Source organism: Uranotaenia lowii, chromosome 1, assembly GCF_029784155.1.
Source record: "Uranotaenia lowii strain MFRU-FL chromosome 1, ASM2978415v1, whole genome shotgun sequence".
NCBI classification, from domain to species: domain Eukaryota; kingdom Metazoa; phylum Arthropoda; class Insecta; order Diptera; family Culicidae; genus Uranotaenia; species Uranotaenia lowii.
In genome coordinates, this window is record NC_073691.1 from 125,210,936 (window position 1) to 125,225,839 (window position 14,904).

At 41.0% G+C, this 14,904-nt stretch overlaps 1 protein-coding gene across 1 annotated transcript in view; it reads left to right on the forward strand.

Moving 5' to 3' along the window:
• Positions 1 to 4,662, forward strand: part of LOC129739822 (protein similar) — a 116,877-nt gene extending 112,215 nt beyond the window's left edge. The window contains exon 6 of the mRNA XM_055731353.1: positions 4,511 to 4,662. Within this exon, the coding sequence (XP_055587328.1) occupies positions 4,511 to 4,515 (5 nt within the window). The 3' untranslated portion in view covers positions 4,516 to 4,662. The remainder of the gene's footprint in view (positions 1 to 4,510) is intronic.
• Positions 4,663 to 14,904: the final 10,242 nt, after the last annotated feature.

Here is a 14,904-nt window from a genome sequence, read left to right on the forward strand (position 1 = left end):
TTATTTTATTGTTATTAAAAAAAAAAAAAAAACAAATGAGAAGCAGGTCGACTTTAACGATTCACGAAATGATATAAACTCAAACAAATGCATAAACAGCCATCTGGAGATTGTAAAATATTCACCGCAATGCGTAAACTATTAAATTTTCTATGTTTTCATTGTTGCAAACGAGACCTCCAAAGATTTTGTTTTTCACTCAATGGATGTCGTACCAAGCAGGGTGGGATTAATTTTTTTTAAATAAAACAACTATCGGACTGTTATCTGATGACAATTGAAAATATGTATGTGGGACCTTATATACGAAGTTCTATGAAAGTGTTCCTTTTTGCACATATTTCATTTAAACTGTAAGATCTAAGTTAATATGTGTTCGATTCCTTTTATATTCATATTGTAACATTGACGACCGAATATTTAAATCCTTGTTTTTTCGCCTTGCACGAATATGCTACTCTTAGGAGCATAACTCAAGTGCTATAACTAGGGGTTCAAATCAAATCGAATGCTATACATTTTCTGATAATATACAATTCTACAAATTGAACAAAACACTTCCCATAACTCAAAGACCTTAAATTTATAAATTTGGTTTTTTCGCCGTGTTAACATTGATATATCGAAAATCCCAAAACATGATCTAATCTGCCTGTCAGAGTATGTGTGTAATTTTAGAGTATCGTTAGAGCAAGTTCACTGGTGTTGGGAAAAAGTGATAGAAATTTTGACATTTTGAAAATTTTACCATGCAAAAATGTTTTCAAGATCTTGGGGCGTTGTATTTTTTTACAACACTGTTTCTATTTCAGCCGTATGTGATAGAAATATTGCTATTTTTGCATCACATCATGCGAAAATACAACACGTGCTGTAAAAAAACTAGAAGGCCACAGATCTTGAAAATGTTTTTACATGGCAAAATTTTCAAAATGTCAAAATTTCTACCACTTTTTCCCAACACCAGTGAACTTGCTCTTAGGAATATTCATGTTTTCTCAATGGGTCCTTTTTTCACAGCAACAGCTTTGATACCGTATGAGTCATAAATAGCGGGAATAAATTGATATTACGCTTTCTGCTACAAGCTCTATAGAAAGACAAACAGTTGTTTTTGTTATATTTTTGTAGAACTTGTTTCTGTTGAGTTTGTTTTTGTTTGTCATTAACTTTAAAACATACGCAAGTGCCAAAAAGTGGATCCAACAGTATACCTACGTGGAATATTAACGCTCTCTGGAACAATCATCGTAGACAAACCAGGGTAGGTAAAACACGCCCGTCACGCTTGACCCGACTAGTTTTGTTGCATCAAACGACCGGCACCGTACTCAATTGACGGACCCTCACTACTCGCATGACGGATAAAGCACGACAACAATCAACATTCATGCGACTGGCGAAGCTCCTACACATGGTCAAATTTTTCCTGAGAGTGACTGACAAAGCTCTTCACTCTTCGATCGGCTGCAGACGGCAGGTAAAGAAGACCGGACATCGGTCGGAGTAGACTGACCCCATCGACGGGGGGCTGTCGAGTAGAGTGCGCCCGACCCCTCGGTTTGAAGCTACAAAGATAAGACAATACCTTCTGCGTAGCCGATGCCGTGGGTGCGCCGCGTTCGTGCGTAGGATGCTCCACCTTCGGGGAGTCTCTGATGGGGCGGTTCTAAACGACATAAGCTGCAGGGATAAGACTTGACCTTCTTCGCAGTGGAAATCGTTGGGAAAGGGTTAGAGTGGCTCTCGACGCCGGGTGAGCCATTCTAGTCGGAGTAGGATGACGTCTTCGTCGGGAATCATCCGAGTCGTTGCGTTAAGTCCCGCGCGTGTGCCGTGACAGGCGCGAGTCTAGGATAAGCTGCTCGATCAGGCACACGACGGGCAAGGTGGCAAACCTCGAACCCTTGAGATAAGAGGTCGGGCCTCGAGTCGTTAGAGGAGAGGTCAGGCCTCAAACCTTCAGGTGGAGAGGTTTGTGTGGTCAACCCCGAGTCTTTATGATGAGGGTCGGGTCTCGAGTCGTAAGAGCCCTCCTTCAGGCCCCCTTATCAAAAAGAGGAACGGTACAAGTGGTCACCTCGAGTCATTGCGAGGAGAGGTCAGATTTCAAGTCGTTAGAGGAGAGATTGGGCCTTGAATCGTGCAGAGGAGAGGTAGCCTCGAGTCGATGCGAGGAGGGGTCGGATCTCGAGTCGTTAGAGGAGAGATCAGGCCTCAAGTCGCGAAGAGGAGTGCTTTGTGTGCACCCATAGAAGAGGTTGCAAAAATCCAATGCCTTTTTAGCAAATCTCTGTGCCGATAATGCGCTGAAATGTGCACTGTGCCGAAGACGGTATGTTTGAAAAACCGTAACTGGCATAAGGACTCGGCTCCCAACCAAAATGATGACCACTACATTCAAGCGAAACAAGAAAAACATTTTATGGGATTTCCTTCCTATTGGATAATTCATCCCAGAAACAAGAAAATAAAAATTAAAACCACAGCGCTGTAGAGAGAATCGAACTCACAGCACCAATTATATCGTCTTGCCAGTCCGACATTCTAACCAGTGTACTATTCGAGCTTCATGCAGGACGAGGTATATTTGTCATAGGCTTTCTGTTACCGATCAATCACAAAAAACGTACAACGGCGGCTTCCCGGCGTTTGGCCTCCTTTCAATGCATTCCTTTGTCTTAAGATGGAAACGGGAAAGGGAACGGGAGTGAAGGAACGGGAAACCCATTGAATGAGAACTGTGCTTTGCTTACTGCCTGCTATTACATACACACGTTACATATACACAGCTGCTGAAGCCGGGCAGCTTGACCGGTGTTGTTTGCCGGTGAATTGAAGGAATGTGTTTGTTGTTGCTTTTGCTACATACACACGCACAGCTTAGCCGTGTTTGCCGGTTGATTGAATTAGAAGGATGTTTTTGTTGTTGCTTTTGCTACATTCACACGCACAGTGCTCGGTTCGCTGGCTGCCTGGTTTTGGCCGGTATTTATTTCCATCCTTCTTCGGCTTGTGATGCGATGGGGAGGGACGCGAAAACGTTTTTATTTTGTTTCATTCAGACATACGCAATTCGGTTACGCTGGGAGGTTAATGCCGGTGGGCGCAAATCGAATCAGTGCCGGTCGCGTTATCTTCTTGTACCAATGATGCTATGAAATTGACTACACGCCATTGGCACAGAGGCTGAATTTTGGGTGTGGGAATCCCGAGTCATTGCGAGGAGATGTCGGTTCTCAAGTCGTTAGAGGAGAGTTCAGGCGTCGAGTCGTAAGGATGAGAGGTTTTGCTGAAAGTGGTCTCGTTAATGAGTATTGCCTTGGAGCTCATTAGCGCGAATAGACCTCCCACTATTGAAGGATAGTGTACTAAACAGTTCGAGGTGGACCCAGAGTAGCAAACTGGGGGGACTCGGTCGCTCGCCGTGCCTTGGAATGCAATCCGTAAAAAGGATTTACCACCTGGGTGATCAACTAAAAAAAAAAAGACGGCAGGTACAACTAATGGGCGATGGGCGCGCTCGCAGTCCCGGTATACGATTTCTCGTTTGTTAAACAGAGAGAGAAATAGCCTTCACTCCAATTTCACTCCGATTAGCTGTCATTCTATTGGAAATCTGTGTAACAGTAAAGAGCAGGCTTTATTCTTTTAAGCAGGCCCAATCCCATTTGAACGACTTGCTGGCGAGAGCAACAATGGCAATAAAAAATTGAAAACGGGCTTGCTGGCAGGAGCAACAATAATAATAAATGCGTTTCTTTTTCGTCTTCGGTCGTCTTCGAATTGCTGGCAGGAGTAACAATAATAATAAATGCGTTTCTTTTACGTCGTCGGTCGTTTGAATGCGATTGCTTGACTAGGAAATTCTTTTAGCGGCAAATGACTGGGGAATGAATGACTGGCAAACGAAGTGACTGGCGAATAAGGAACAGTCAATTGAGTTTGAAGAACCAATAGGCTCAACAGTCACAGTCATTTGACTAATGACGATGACTGATGCCAACTGAGACAAACGGAAACAAACTTGACACAACGAATAAAGCCCACGAAGAAGAGAACAAAACCGCTCTCAGCCGTTTGTCTCTCTCACGTATTACGGGAAACGGAATATACATTTTTCCCGTTACCTATGACTCACTCATATAAACGAATGAGAAGGATAGAAAAAAACTGTTTTATATATGCACCCTCATTTCGGTATTACAAAATACGACACGATATACATTGCTATGTTAAGTTCACCTCGTTGGCTCGTTTCTGCACATTCCACTCGCTTGAGCACACTTGATAACTTTGCTTTCGGTGAGAGCCGAAATTTGGAAAAACTTATCAACAATCTTTTTCACGCAAAACCATGTAAAGAAGAGTGTTTAAGTTGATTTTTATCAAATGTGCTAGTTTTTCCTGTTTTTTTTTTGTTGTATTGCAAACATTGCTTTATATCAAGTCGTTCTATTCTGCTATGATAATATCACTTCTAATTGAGATATTTTCTCTTCTATTTCAGGTTGATCCGAATCGAGTTTGTGCCAGAGGTCATATACATTTTCAACAGTTGGACGCAAATCGTTGATAATATTCGTGCTTGTGAATATCCATCACTGACAAACGAATCGCTTCTGGTCGATTGGAAGCTTAAACTGAGGACCTTTTTCGCCCACGAGTGTGTCTTTTGAAGTGAAGATGCTGATTGCTTTGTAGTTTGTTGGCGATCTACGAAATAAATCAATTTATGCAGGCACTCCAACCAATATCGTTTGACTCGTTAGCTTCAGAAAGAAACCTAACATACTTAAGTACTTACCGTCATTGCCCCGTCTTTGTTGTTATCTCATGATCTTCTGATGTAATCGAAAGGAAATTGAACTTTGGTCAAGCTAAAGGTGAAAGAATTCGGTAAACATCGCACACAGGTTGCCGAAAGTTTCAGTACGCATTTAGAACAATTTTTATTTGCATTGTTTGGTACCTAATATATTAATACAGATTTTTAATTTGTGATTGAGAAACTAAAATAGTAGGTATTTGGAATTTATAAAGGGTGGTTAAGCAATATTTCTTAGTTGAAATCTCTAAAACTAATTTCTAGATTAAATAGTGATCCTACACGCCTGAAATATTATTACTAATATTGTAAATATGTATATATGTATCGCTATTGTGTTTCAAGTTCAAAAAATTGTATTTCTTTTCTGAACTCACCGACAACTGACTATCAAATATCTTTTTCTTTTTGGTTCTGTTGCTGATTCTCAAGGGTCCACAGAAAAATTTTGTCATGACCACAAATTTTCGTCCGCCAATGTCGGGTTGCAATTTGTATGAGTTGATTTGCAATTTTCCGTACAGCCTTTGTGCCGGCACAGCAAATCCTTTGTGCCCGAGGAAGAAACTTACTAACTATACCCATAAACAGAACACGTTTCCATCTCCAGAAAGCATTTGACCTCGGAGTTCTGTGAATGGTTGATCTCAATCGGGCGCAGCTTACGTCAGTCAATTTGGTTCTGTCAAAAATTTAGCTCCAAAATCTCCAAAGTGTCGACGTTGATTCCGTTTATACTTTTTTTCCCTGGCATCGAATCCAATAGATCAAAGATAGGGCAGCCCTTTTCTTCCACAATTGGCAGAACAAAGAGGGTGAGATTGAACGACCCGGACGAGAAATCAACTGGAAAAAAGGAACGTCTTACTTCACTTGCTGCATCCGACCGAGCACGGATGTTACGTTACGAGTCACTTATAATAGAGTGGGAGCCCGAATGAAAAATAAAACCGAACAGTACGTCCAAAACGATAAACTCCGTATCAGTGGCGAAGCAGGACTGCGATGATGTAGCCGGGATGTTTTCCGAACAGGTTCTCAAGCTAATAATAAAACATTGAATTATTGAAAGCAAAAAAAAATACAAATCAACCTACAAATTGAAATCAAAAAACAACCTACAGAATACCAATTAAAGGGTGATACGGTCAAAATTTGGTCAATATCAACTTGACGTATTTCTTTCAATTTTGCATTTAAAGAACCTGAACACCCCTCATTTTAAAGGTGTGTGTGTGTAGAATGTTGCTCCTATTTTGATTTTGGAATTCACTCTTCAGTTGTCAAAATGCCATCCAAGGAAGAAGAGCAGCGTATCAAGATTTTGCTCGCGCATCGCGAAAATCCGAGCTACTCGCACGCAAAGCAGGCAAAATCGCTAAAAGTTGCCAAATCAACTGTTACAAATGTAATTAAAGTGTTTGGGGAACGTTTGTCGACAGCCAGAAAGTCTGGATCGGGGGGAAATCGAAAACCGGAAGCCGCTGGGACGACAAAGAGAGTTGCCGGTAGTTTCAAGCGAAACCCTAACCTCTCTCTCCGAGATGCCGCAAATAAGCTGGGTGTAAAAGCCAAAAAACGAGCCGGACTATCGACTTACAAGAAGGTAAGGCTATGATCATTTTGTATCCGGGCACTTTATTTCGCTGATAACTACTTTAAAAGAGCTCGGATATGCAAAACTTTTATAGCGTTGTGTTGGTTATGAAAAAGGCTGTCTTGCCTTTTTTAATAGACTTTTAAGTTAACGTGTGTTTGAGAAATTTACGATGCAAAAAGACATGGTAAAAATAATTTTGCACAAATTTGCTCCTTTTACGCATTTTGCGCCTCGAAAATTCTTCATTCTTGACTTGAAAGCTCATGAACTGTTGATTTTTCTGATTTTTTTTTCGGACCATATGATTAAGAAGTATAAGGAGCCACTCTAGTATCCACACAAAGTTCAAACCAACCATCGAAGTGCAACCCTTGATCTTAAATATGGTAAAAAGTCTATGGTTATTGGGGATAACTAAATGCAGACTCCTTAAATAATGCAAAAAATCCATTTCCGGCAGGCAAAAAGTGTTGCATGACTAGTAGACACCAAGTAAATAAATAATAATGATCAGTTCCAAAGATCACAATCTGTGCATCCGGTTTTTACGCAATATGACAGATGTGTTCTGATGGACAAAACAAAATTATGTTAAAACCTGATTTCAGAGATCAAATTCTTCGAGATGCCTTCTCATGAAAAAATTCCAACCAGATTCCAATTGCTTTTTCTGGGTGAGTTTGAGTAAAATATCATGATTTTGCAAAGGTTTTGCTTCTGTGGTAAAAATAAAAGATCAATACATGACTGAAAAAAGTGTGCAAAGATAAAAAAGAGATTTTATGAAAAAGTTAGAATATTTCTTGAAATCATTGATAATTTTTTTTTATTTTTACATTAAATGTCATATTACCACCTTCATTTCCTCCATAAACAGTTTTTCGATCAAATGAATAGTTTTTAAAATACACACGTTTGTAACTGCCCGGAATCTAAATGATCATAGCCTAAATGACTCCAAATCGCGATGATAAACAAAATACGACGGCCAAAGTGTGATTCCGGAGGCTGTACACGACGATGCTGACGAAGTTTGACTGCGTGGTAATGGACGACGAAACCTACGTCAAAGCCGACTACAAGCAGCTTCCAGGACAGGAGTTTTATACGGCAAAAGGAAGGGGAAAGGTAGCAGATATTTTCAAGCACATGAAACTGTCAAAGTTCGCGAAGAATTATCTGGTTTGGCAAGCCATCTGTACCTGTGGCTTGAAAAGCAGCATTTTCATAGCTTCCGGGACTATCAACCAAGAAATTTACGCGAAAGAGTGTTTGAATAAACGTCTGCTGCCTTTCCTGAAGAAACACGGTTGTTCCGTACTGTTTTGGCCGGATTTGGCATCTTGCCATTACGGTAAAAAGGCCATGGAGTGGTACGCCGCCAACAACGTTCAGGTGGTTCCCAAGGACAAGAACCCTCCCAACACGCCATAGCTCCGCCCAATTGAGAAATACTGGGCTATTGTCAAGCGGAACCTAAAGAAGACCAAAAAATCTGCTAAGGACGAGCAGCAGTTAAAGGCAAACTGGCTTTCTGCGGCTAAGAAGGTGGACAAGGTGGCTGTACAATATCTGATGGCAGGGGTTAAGCATGAGGCCCGGCAATTCGGATTTGGAAAAGCGGAAGCCTAACTGAATATTTTTCCTGAATTTTATACTAATTAAACTTGAAAAAGAAATTTAATTTGATTTTTTATATAAACGATTTCACTAATTTACACGCGTTTTCCTTGACCAAATTTTCCTTTCTTTAGAACAGCTTGAAAAAAGATTGTCTTCTCCAAACGCGTTAACAAAGGCACGATCATTCAAAATACAATTCCTTGATATGTAATCTGCTTTTCCTAACACACACACCCATTTGATTTTTTTTTTATATTGCATCAATACACAAAAGTTAATAGCGTTTTACGTGAGACTTGGAGGTTTCTTTACAAAAATTTGACACGTTTTTTCCAAGGATTAACTCTGAACAACTTACCCAACAAGCGTTGCGTGTTTTTAGAAATTACGGTAAAATCTTTTTCATCCATTCCTTCAACTTTGATACGTGAGTCGTGACAATATATACACACCGTTTTTCATTTCCAAAACTATGTATTTTGCTGTAATGGTACCTAGCAGATAAGTGATGAATGAATATGTCAACATTTGTTTGAGAATCCCTGCGTTGCTACTCTCGTTGGTTGACTCACAAACTCAGCAAAGTGCACCCGGAGCATTACCGGGGAAACATCATCATGTGCAGCAGCAGCCAGCCAAACGAAATCAGTTGGGACGAAACGTGTCGGGAAGAAAATTAAATCAATTGAATTCGAAATGTTAATTCGCGCCAATGAAATTGTATAACGTTTCATCGTTTGGATACCTACGTACTGTTCGTTGTTTGAACATCGAGTGCGCCGAACGAGGAAAACGAATAGAAAAAAAACTGGATCCGTGGAACAGATTCCATGCAGCATCTGGTTATTTGTTTTGGCAGGGCTTCGGGCGATTTTTGGAATTCAGTTAGATGCATTTTTCTTTTTATAAATTCTTCAAGCAGCTGGGATGCTTTTCGCTGACTTACCACTGTTGTATGATGGTTCAAAATTAGTTCAATCAATAGGTTTTGGATGTAGAAAATTGTTGCAAAATAAATTATTTAATATTTGAGAGCCTGTGGTTCCGTTAGACTGCGTTTTAAAAAAATATAAGGTCTCCCATTATGTCTAAGCACAATTTTGATACAACCCAGCTCATTCCGGATGACGTTTAAACAGCAGGTCTTTCCGACATTGTTCATGAAACCTGCTCCTTGGAGCTTCCGGTGAGATCGTCGATTTTGCTCTGCATGTCTTGTTGTCTTTGGACGAGCAAAACAATATCGTCTGCCATGTCATGGTCGTTTAGCTGCTCCATTGTCAAACGATTATACGGCAATCCTCTGTTTGATCTACAGTCAATCGATCCAGTCAAGATCTCATCTATTACGATGAGAAAAAGCAGCGGTGATAAAATACATCCTTACTCCTTACATCTTTTACTCCAGCAGTTATCGGGATTGGATCGGACAAGACATCGTCGTGCACGACTTTGCATGAAAATGTCTCGTACTGTGTTTCGATTAGATGGACTAGCTTCTCTGGGACTTCTCATCGTCTAAAAGCAGTCCAGGTGTTTTCGTTTCTCAGTCGGTCGAATGCTTTTTCGAAATCAACGAACACCAGCAGAAGAGAGTCCTGGAAGTTGTTGATTTGTTCCAGTATGATAGGTAGCGTTGTGATGTGGTCCGCACATGATCGCCCGGATCGGAACCCAACTTGTTGCCGTCGCAGTGTAGCGTCCATTTTCTCCTGGATCCTGTTCAGGATCACTTTGCAGACTACTTTGAGAGTTGTACAGATCAAAGTTATGCCACGCCAGTTACCGCACTCGGTCAGGCCTCTTTTCTCCGGGACCTTTACGAGGATACTCTGCATCCAGTCGGCCGGGAATGTTGCAGTATCCCAAATGTCAGCGAAAAGACGGTGCCACACTTGTGCTGACAAGGCAGGGTGTGGCTTTGAGCATTTCAGCAGGAATTCAATCAATTCCAGGCGTTTTGTTGGATTTCATGTCCTTGATTGTCGCTTCTATTCCAGCCAGCGAGGGCGTTTCCGAGTTGACGCCATTAATGGGACTTACTGTTGGCGCCTAGAGCTGCGGGTTCTGTTGGCCATCGGTATTTGTGACTCGGAAAAGTTGTTCAAAATGCTCAGTCCAATGCTTGAGCTGATCTGTTCGATCTGTCAGCAGCTGACCTGCTCGGTCTTTCAGCGGCATTCTTCCATTAGTCCCTGCACCACTAAGGCGGCGAGAAATATCATATAGTAATCGGCTATCTCCAGTGGCGGAGGCTCTTTCTCCCTCTTCGGCTATGGAGTTTGTCAAGGCTCTCTTGTCTCGTCTACAAGCTCGTTTAACTGCCTTTTCCAGCTCCACATATCGTAAGCGGGCGGCTGCTTTGGCTGACTCGGTACATGCCTGCTCAATTCCGACTTTCGCCTTTCTCCGATCATCGATCATCCTCCAAGTTTCATCCGACATCCATTCACTTCGTCTTCCACAAACTTTACCGAGAGTACCATGGCTCGTCGTGATAAAGGCATTCTTGATTCCACACCACTGTTCTTCGACTGTTCCGTCTGTCGGCAATTCCGAGGCTCGGGATTCTAGCTGTTCAACGTATGCCCTTTTCACCTCTGGATTCTCCAACTGGCGGACGTCGTATCGACACCCAACTTTCTCCTCGCGCCGATGGACACGCGCAACTCTCAGTCGTATCTCGCCAAGGACGAGGTGATGGTCAAATGTCTGCGCTTCGTTTGTTGCGGACATCAAGAAGGCTCCTTATTCATTTTCGACTGATACAGATGTAGTCAATTTGATTTTCTGTTCGGCCATCTCGGGATACCCAAGTTACCTTATGTGCTGGTTGATGGGGGACGAGCGATCCACCGATCACCATGGTATTGTTGCCACAAAACTCTACGAGCAGCTCTCCGTTTTCGCTCATCTGTCCTAGACCATGGCGCCTCATGATGCGCTCAAAGTCCTGATTATCAGAGCCAATCTTTGCATTAAAGTCGCCTAAGTGGATTCGAATGTCACCTTTCGGAATTTTCTCAACCACGCTCGCGCTGTTCAATTGACTGTAAAACTGCTCTTTCTCCTGCAAGCAGCAACGTCAGTTGGCGCATAACAATGGACCATTGTAAGGTTCCTAGCCCGTGTTCTGAATCTGGTTACGATTATTCTTTCGTTTATCGGTTCCCATCTTATGAGGGCCGCATGGGCCTGCGGGCTATCAGGAATCGAACTCCTCGTTCTCGAGTAGCGTGTTCTTCTCGTATGCCAGAGTAAAGCAGTACTTGCCCAGACTGTGTCTTGTGTTCTCCAGTGTTAGGCCAACGGACTTCGCTCAGTCCCAATATCTCTAGCTTGAGGCAGCTAGCTTCTCTAGCAAGTTGAGCCAGCTTTCCTGGCTGGGCAAGGGTCAAAACATTTCAAGTTCCAGCTCTGGTCAGTGTTTTCATGCTAAAAGTCGTTGCCAAACCTCGGTTATCTCTGTTCTCAGTTTCTGTAACAATTCGATAAATCAAGAGCAGTAGGTTGTTAGCCTAAAGTCCCTATCCCGCGATAGGGCTGCCATCTTGGATTTAGCTGGCGGGAACCGCATTTGATAAATTCAGCCGCTCGCTGCGAGGCAGATGCTGTTTGAGCCGCCCTTGACCTGGGGAACATACGTGTGCGGCCACCTTCTCAGACTGCATGCGACCAAAGCACCCACCGGGGTTGGATACCCGATCTCCGGTTTGACTTGTAGGTGAAGAAAAATAGTGTTGACGAAAAAATAGATGATGAAAAATAGTTGAAACCGGAAGTAAAACTTCATTCTAGCGGTACTTAAATTAGTCGCTTGTACTATCCAACTCTCTGGTCTCAAGTCTCATGTCTTTTGTCTTAGGTCTTATGTCTCTTGTCTCAGGTCCCATATCTTAGGTCTCAATGTCATTATCATGTCAATGTCATGTCATTGTCAATGTCATATCATGTCATTCATGTCAGATCCTCCCTGCCCCAGCTTCAAGTCTTTTTTACACGCTTTTCCGCAATAAGCACGGTTGTTATGCGATTTTCGGGAATAAACGCGGATTTTTTTACGTGGTACGTTTTACCGCGTAAAATAAACCTTACTGTACTGTGTTGGTCAGATTTGGTATCAGTTCACTACTCAAAAAAAAAAAAAAAAATACGAATCACTGCAAAAAGACTATAAAGAACATGGAAGTGAAATGAACATTTAATTCGCTCCTTAGAGGTGTTTATACTGCTCATTTTTTATCGTGCCTATAGACATAATAGGGACCCCCTATATCTACATATCTCAAGAATACTGAAAGTATAGTGTCGTTAAATCGTGAATGATAAAGTATTCGTAGCAGCAGTTCGGGAATCCAAATTTGCATTCTTAAACTGTTTGTGGGTAGCGTAGGTCGTGTCGCTATTTCATAAGGGGAGGAACCACACAAAGAAGATACCGAACCTTACTCGATAATGCTCGATTGCAACCGGTTATCCGAATTTCCCGTTCCTCAAAAAGAAAAACCTCGCCCGGACGCTTTTGTTCAGTCAAATATTTTCTCTTTCGTTTTTTTCTCTTTATTTTAAACTGTAAAGTGTGCTCGGAATGCAACCCAAACCTGTCGTCAACTGGCAGCTCAACCCGGAGCCAAATGAAAAGGGAATCTATAAGTTGATCCTTCTTGCATGGACGAGCACGTGCAGCACCCAAAGATACACAGGTTGATAGACTCGTCATCGTTTCGTTTTTTCGTTTGCTTCTCTAGCAATTGTGTGGGTATATACCGTGGCATTGGCGCAGAATTTTCAGACTTATTGAAAACATTACTTTATAGTTATCAGAAGAGTAAACACATGGAAAAGATTTACCATTTAACCATTACCACTTTTTTATTTCCTTGAAAAAGTTTTGAAAAAGAACGAAACTTTAAACGGATCAAATGCATGGTCGGTCTTTAATTACATATTTAATAGATTTAACACCCAGGCAAATCCAAACAAATTTCATAGGTACTTAAAAATCTCTCTTTTTTTTCTTTTTAGGTAAACATTCTCAATTATCAACTATGTAGATTCACCTGTGCCAAATGGTAAGAGAAAGCATGTAGTATCATGGAGTAAATCAAATCAACTATCATTTAACTTAGCAAAAATGATTGTTGTTCAGGAATTTCACATTTATACTCACGAACCAAATGTTAAAATACTCAACATCAAACAGAAATAAATTACATTTAAGTGATGAATGATCCGGAAGGAGAAAAATCCCCGAAAAATATAAACAAATTTAAGAATAGAAATCACCGTGAATTTGTTTTGTGAAATTAATTTGCGGCTTTTATCGGTGAGGGTTAAAGAGTTGAAATGAAAGACGGATAGAAGATCCGAAGAAAATTCTAAGGTGGTGAAAAGAGCGAAGAGCATTTGAAATAGAAGCTTGGCCACATACTAAATTCTTTGTCCCACACCAATTAACTGTATTGAAGAAGTAGTACCCAATCGCCGAAAAACGTAGTGCCTCCTCTATTGGGTACTACTTCAATACAGTTAATTGGTGCGGGACAAAGAATTTGGTATGTGGCTATGACCCGTATCTGAACTAGAAGCGTTTTCGTGGGACTTGTGATGTTTGGAAGTTTAAGAAGACTTGATCCTTTATTGAAGAAGACTTGATCCTTTGATAAGGGTGCCCTAAGCTTTGCAAAAATCATGCAAATTCTAAAGATAAAAGTTCCATTGACTTTTTTGGCCATATTAGATTTTATTTCACAGTTTATAAGTGTCAGACAAAGAGAATTCTAAAAGTTTGTCTACTACCATATAAATATGTAGTTCGAATCTACGTCACTGCGATATCCGAAAGGCAGAAAATTGTGGCATAAAAAAAAAGGCAAAAACTCATTTCCAGCTTTTCGGGGAAAGCGATGCAAAAATATACTTACAGCCAAAATTGAACTTTAGTTGGGTGTACCTACTCACTTGTCGTCGGTGTGACTTTGGACATTGTATTAAAGCACATTAAACAAACCAGAATAGGAAATAATGAAGCTTATTATAGTTCTGAATGTTTTGCTTATAATTCTCATTTTTCTTATCAAAACTTCGCATTGTTTGATGGTGTCACGGTAGGTACACATTTTGCAAAGTTCGCTTTTACATTTTACAATTCGCTAGTTTTGAAATACTCAGAGCCCGACTCCATTTTACTCAGACATCGCCTTTTGTATGGCGCAGCCGTCGCTTGATCTAAAACAACTCAGTTTTTCCGAGTAACGGCTATTCAGACGACTCGAAAATTGGCACTCAGCGAATTCGAGTCCTTGAAGGCGACAACTGAGTATATTTGGACCATTTTGTGCGAGTCAGTCGACTTTGTTTGTTTTCGACAACAAAGAATTGGGAAATTTGTATGATAAATTTATACGGTAATCTAATTTTAATAACGTACTTTTGATCATATTACAGGGAATTGCGATGATTTCTAAAAATATTTTACAATCCGGTTAGGCAGAATATGCCCTACAGGAGGCGTATAACCCAGCAGGGACAAATAGAAAAATGAAATGGTTCAACATTAAAGATTCTTTTTAAATAAATCTTTATGAGAAATTTTTCGACTTGTTATTTATTGAATCAGAAATAAATCATTTTTCCCAACAGTTATACAGGTTTTAACATTTCCAGCATAAAAAATCCAGTCAAAACCCGTTTTGAAATCACTCGAGCATTCTGAGTAACCTCGACTCAGAAGGCTCAGAAGTCGCGAAAAGGGTTGTTAGTCAGTTCTGAGTAAAGACCGGTTAGTCAGAACCAAGGTGTGTATATATTCAGGAGGTGTTACCGAATATCGAATTCCCGATTCAGCCATTTT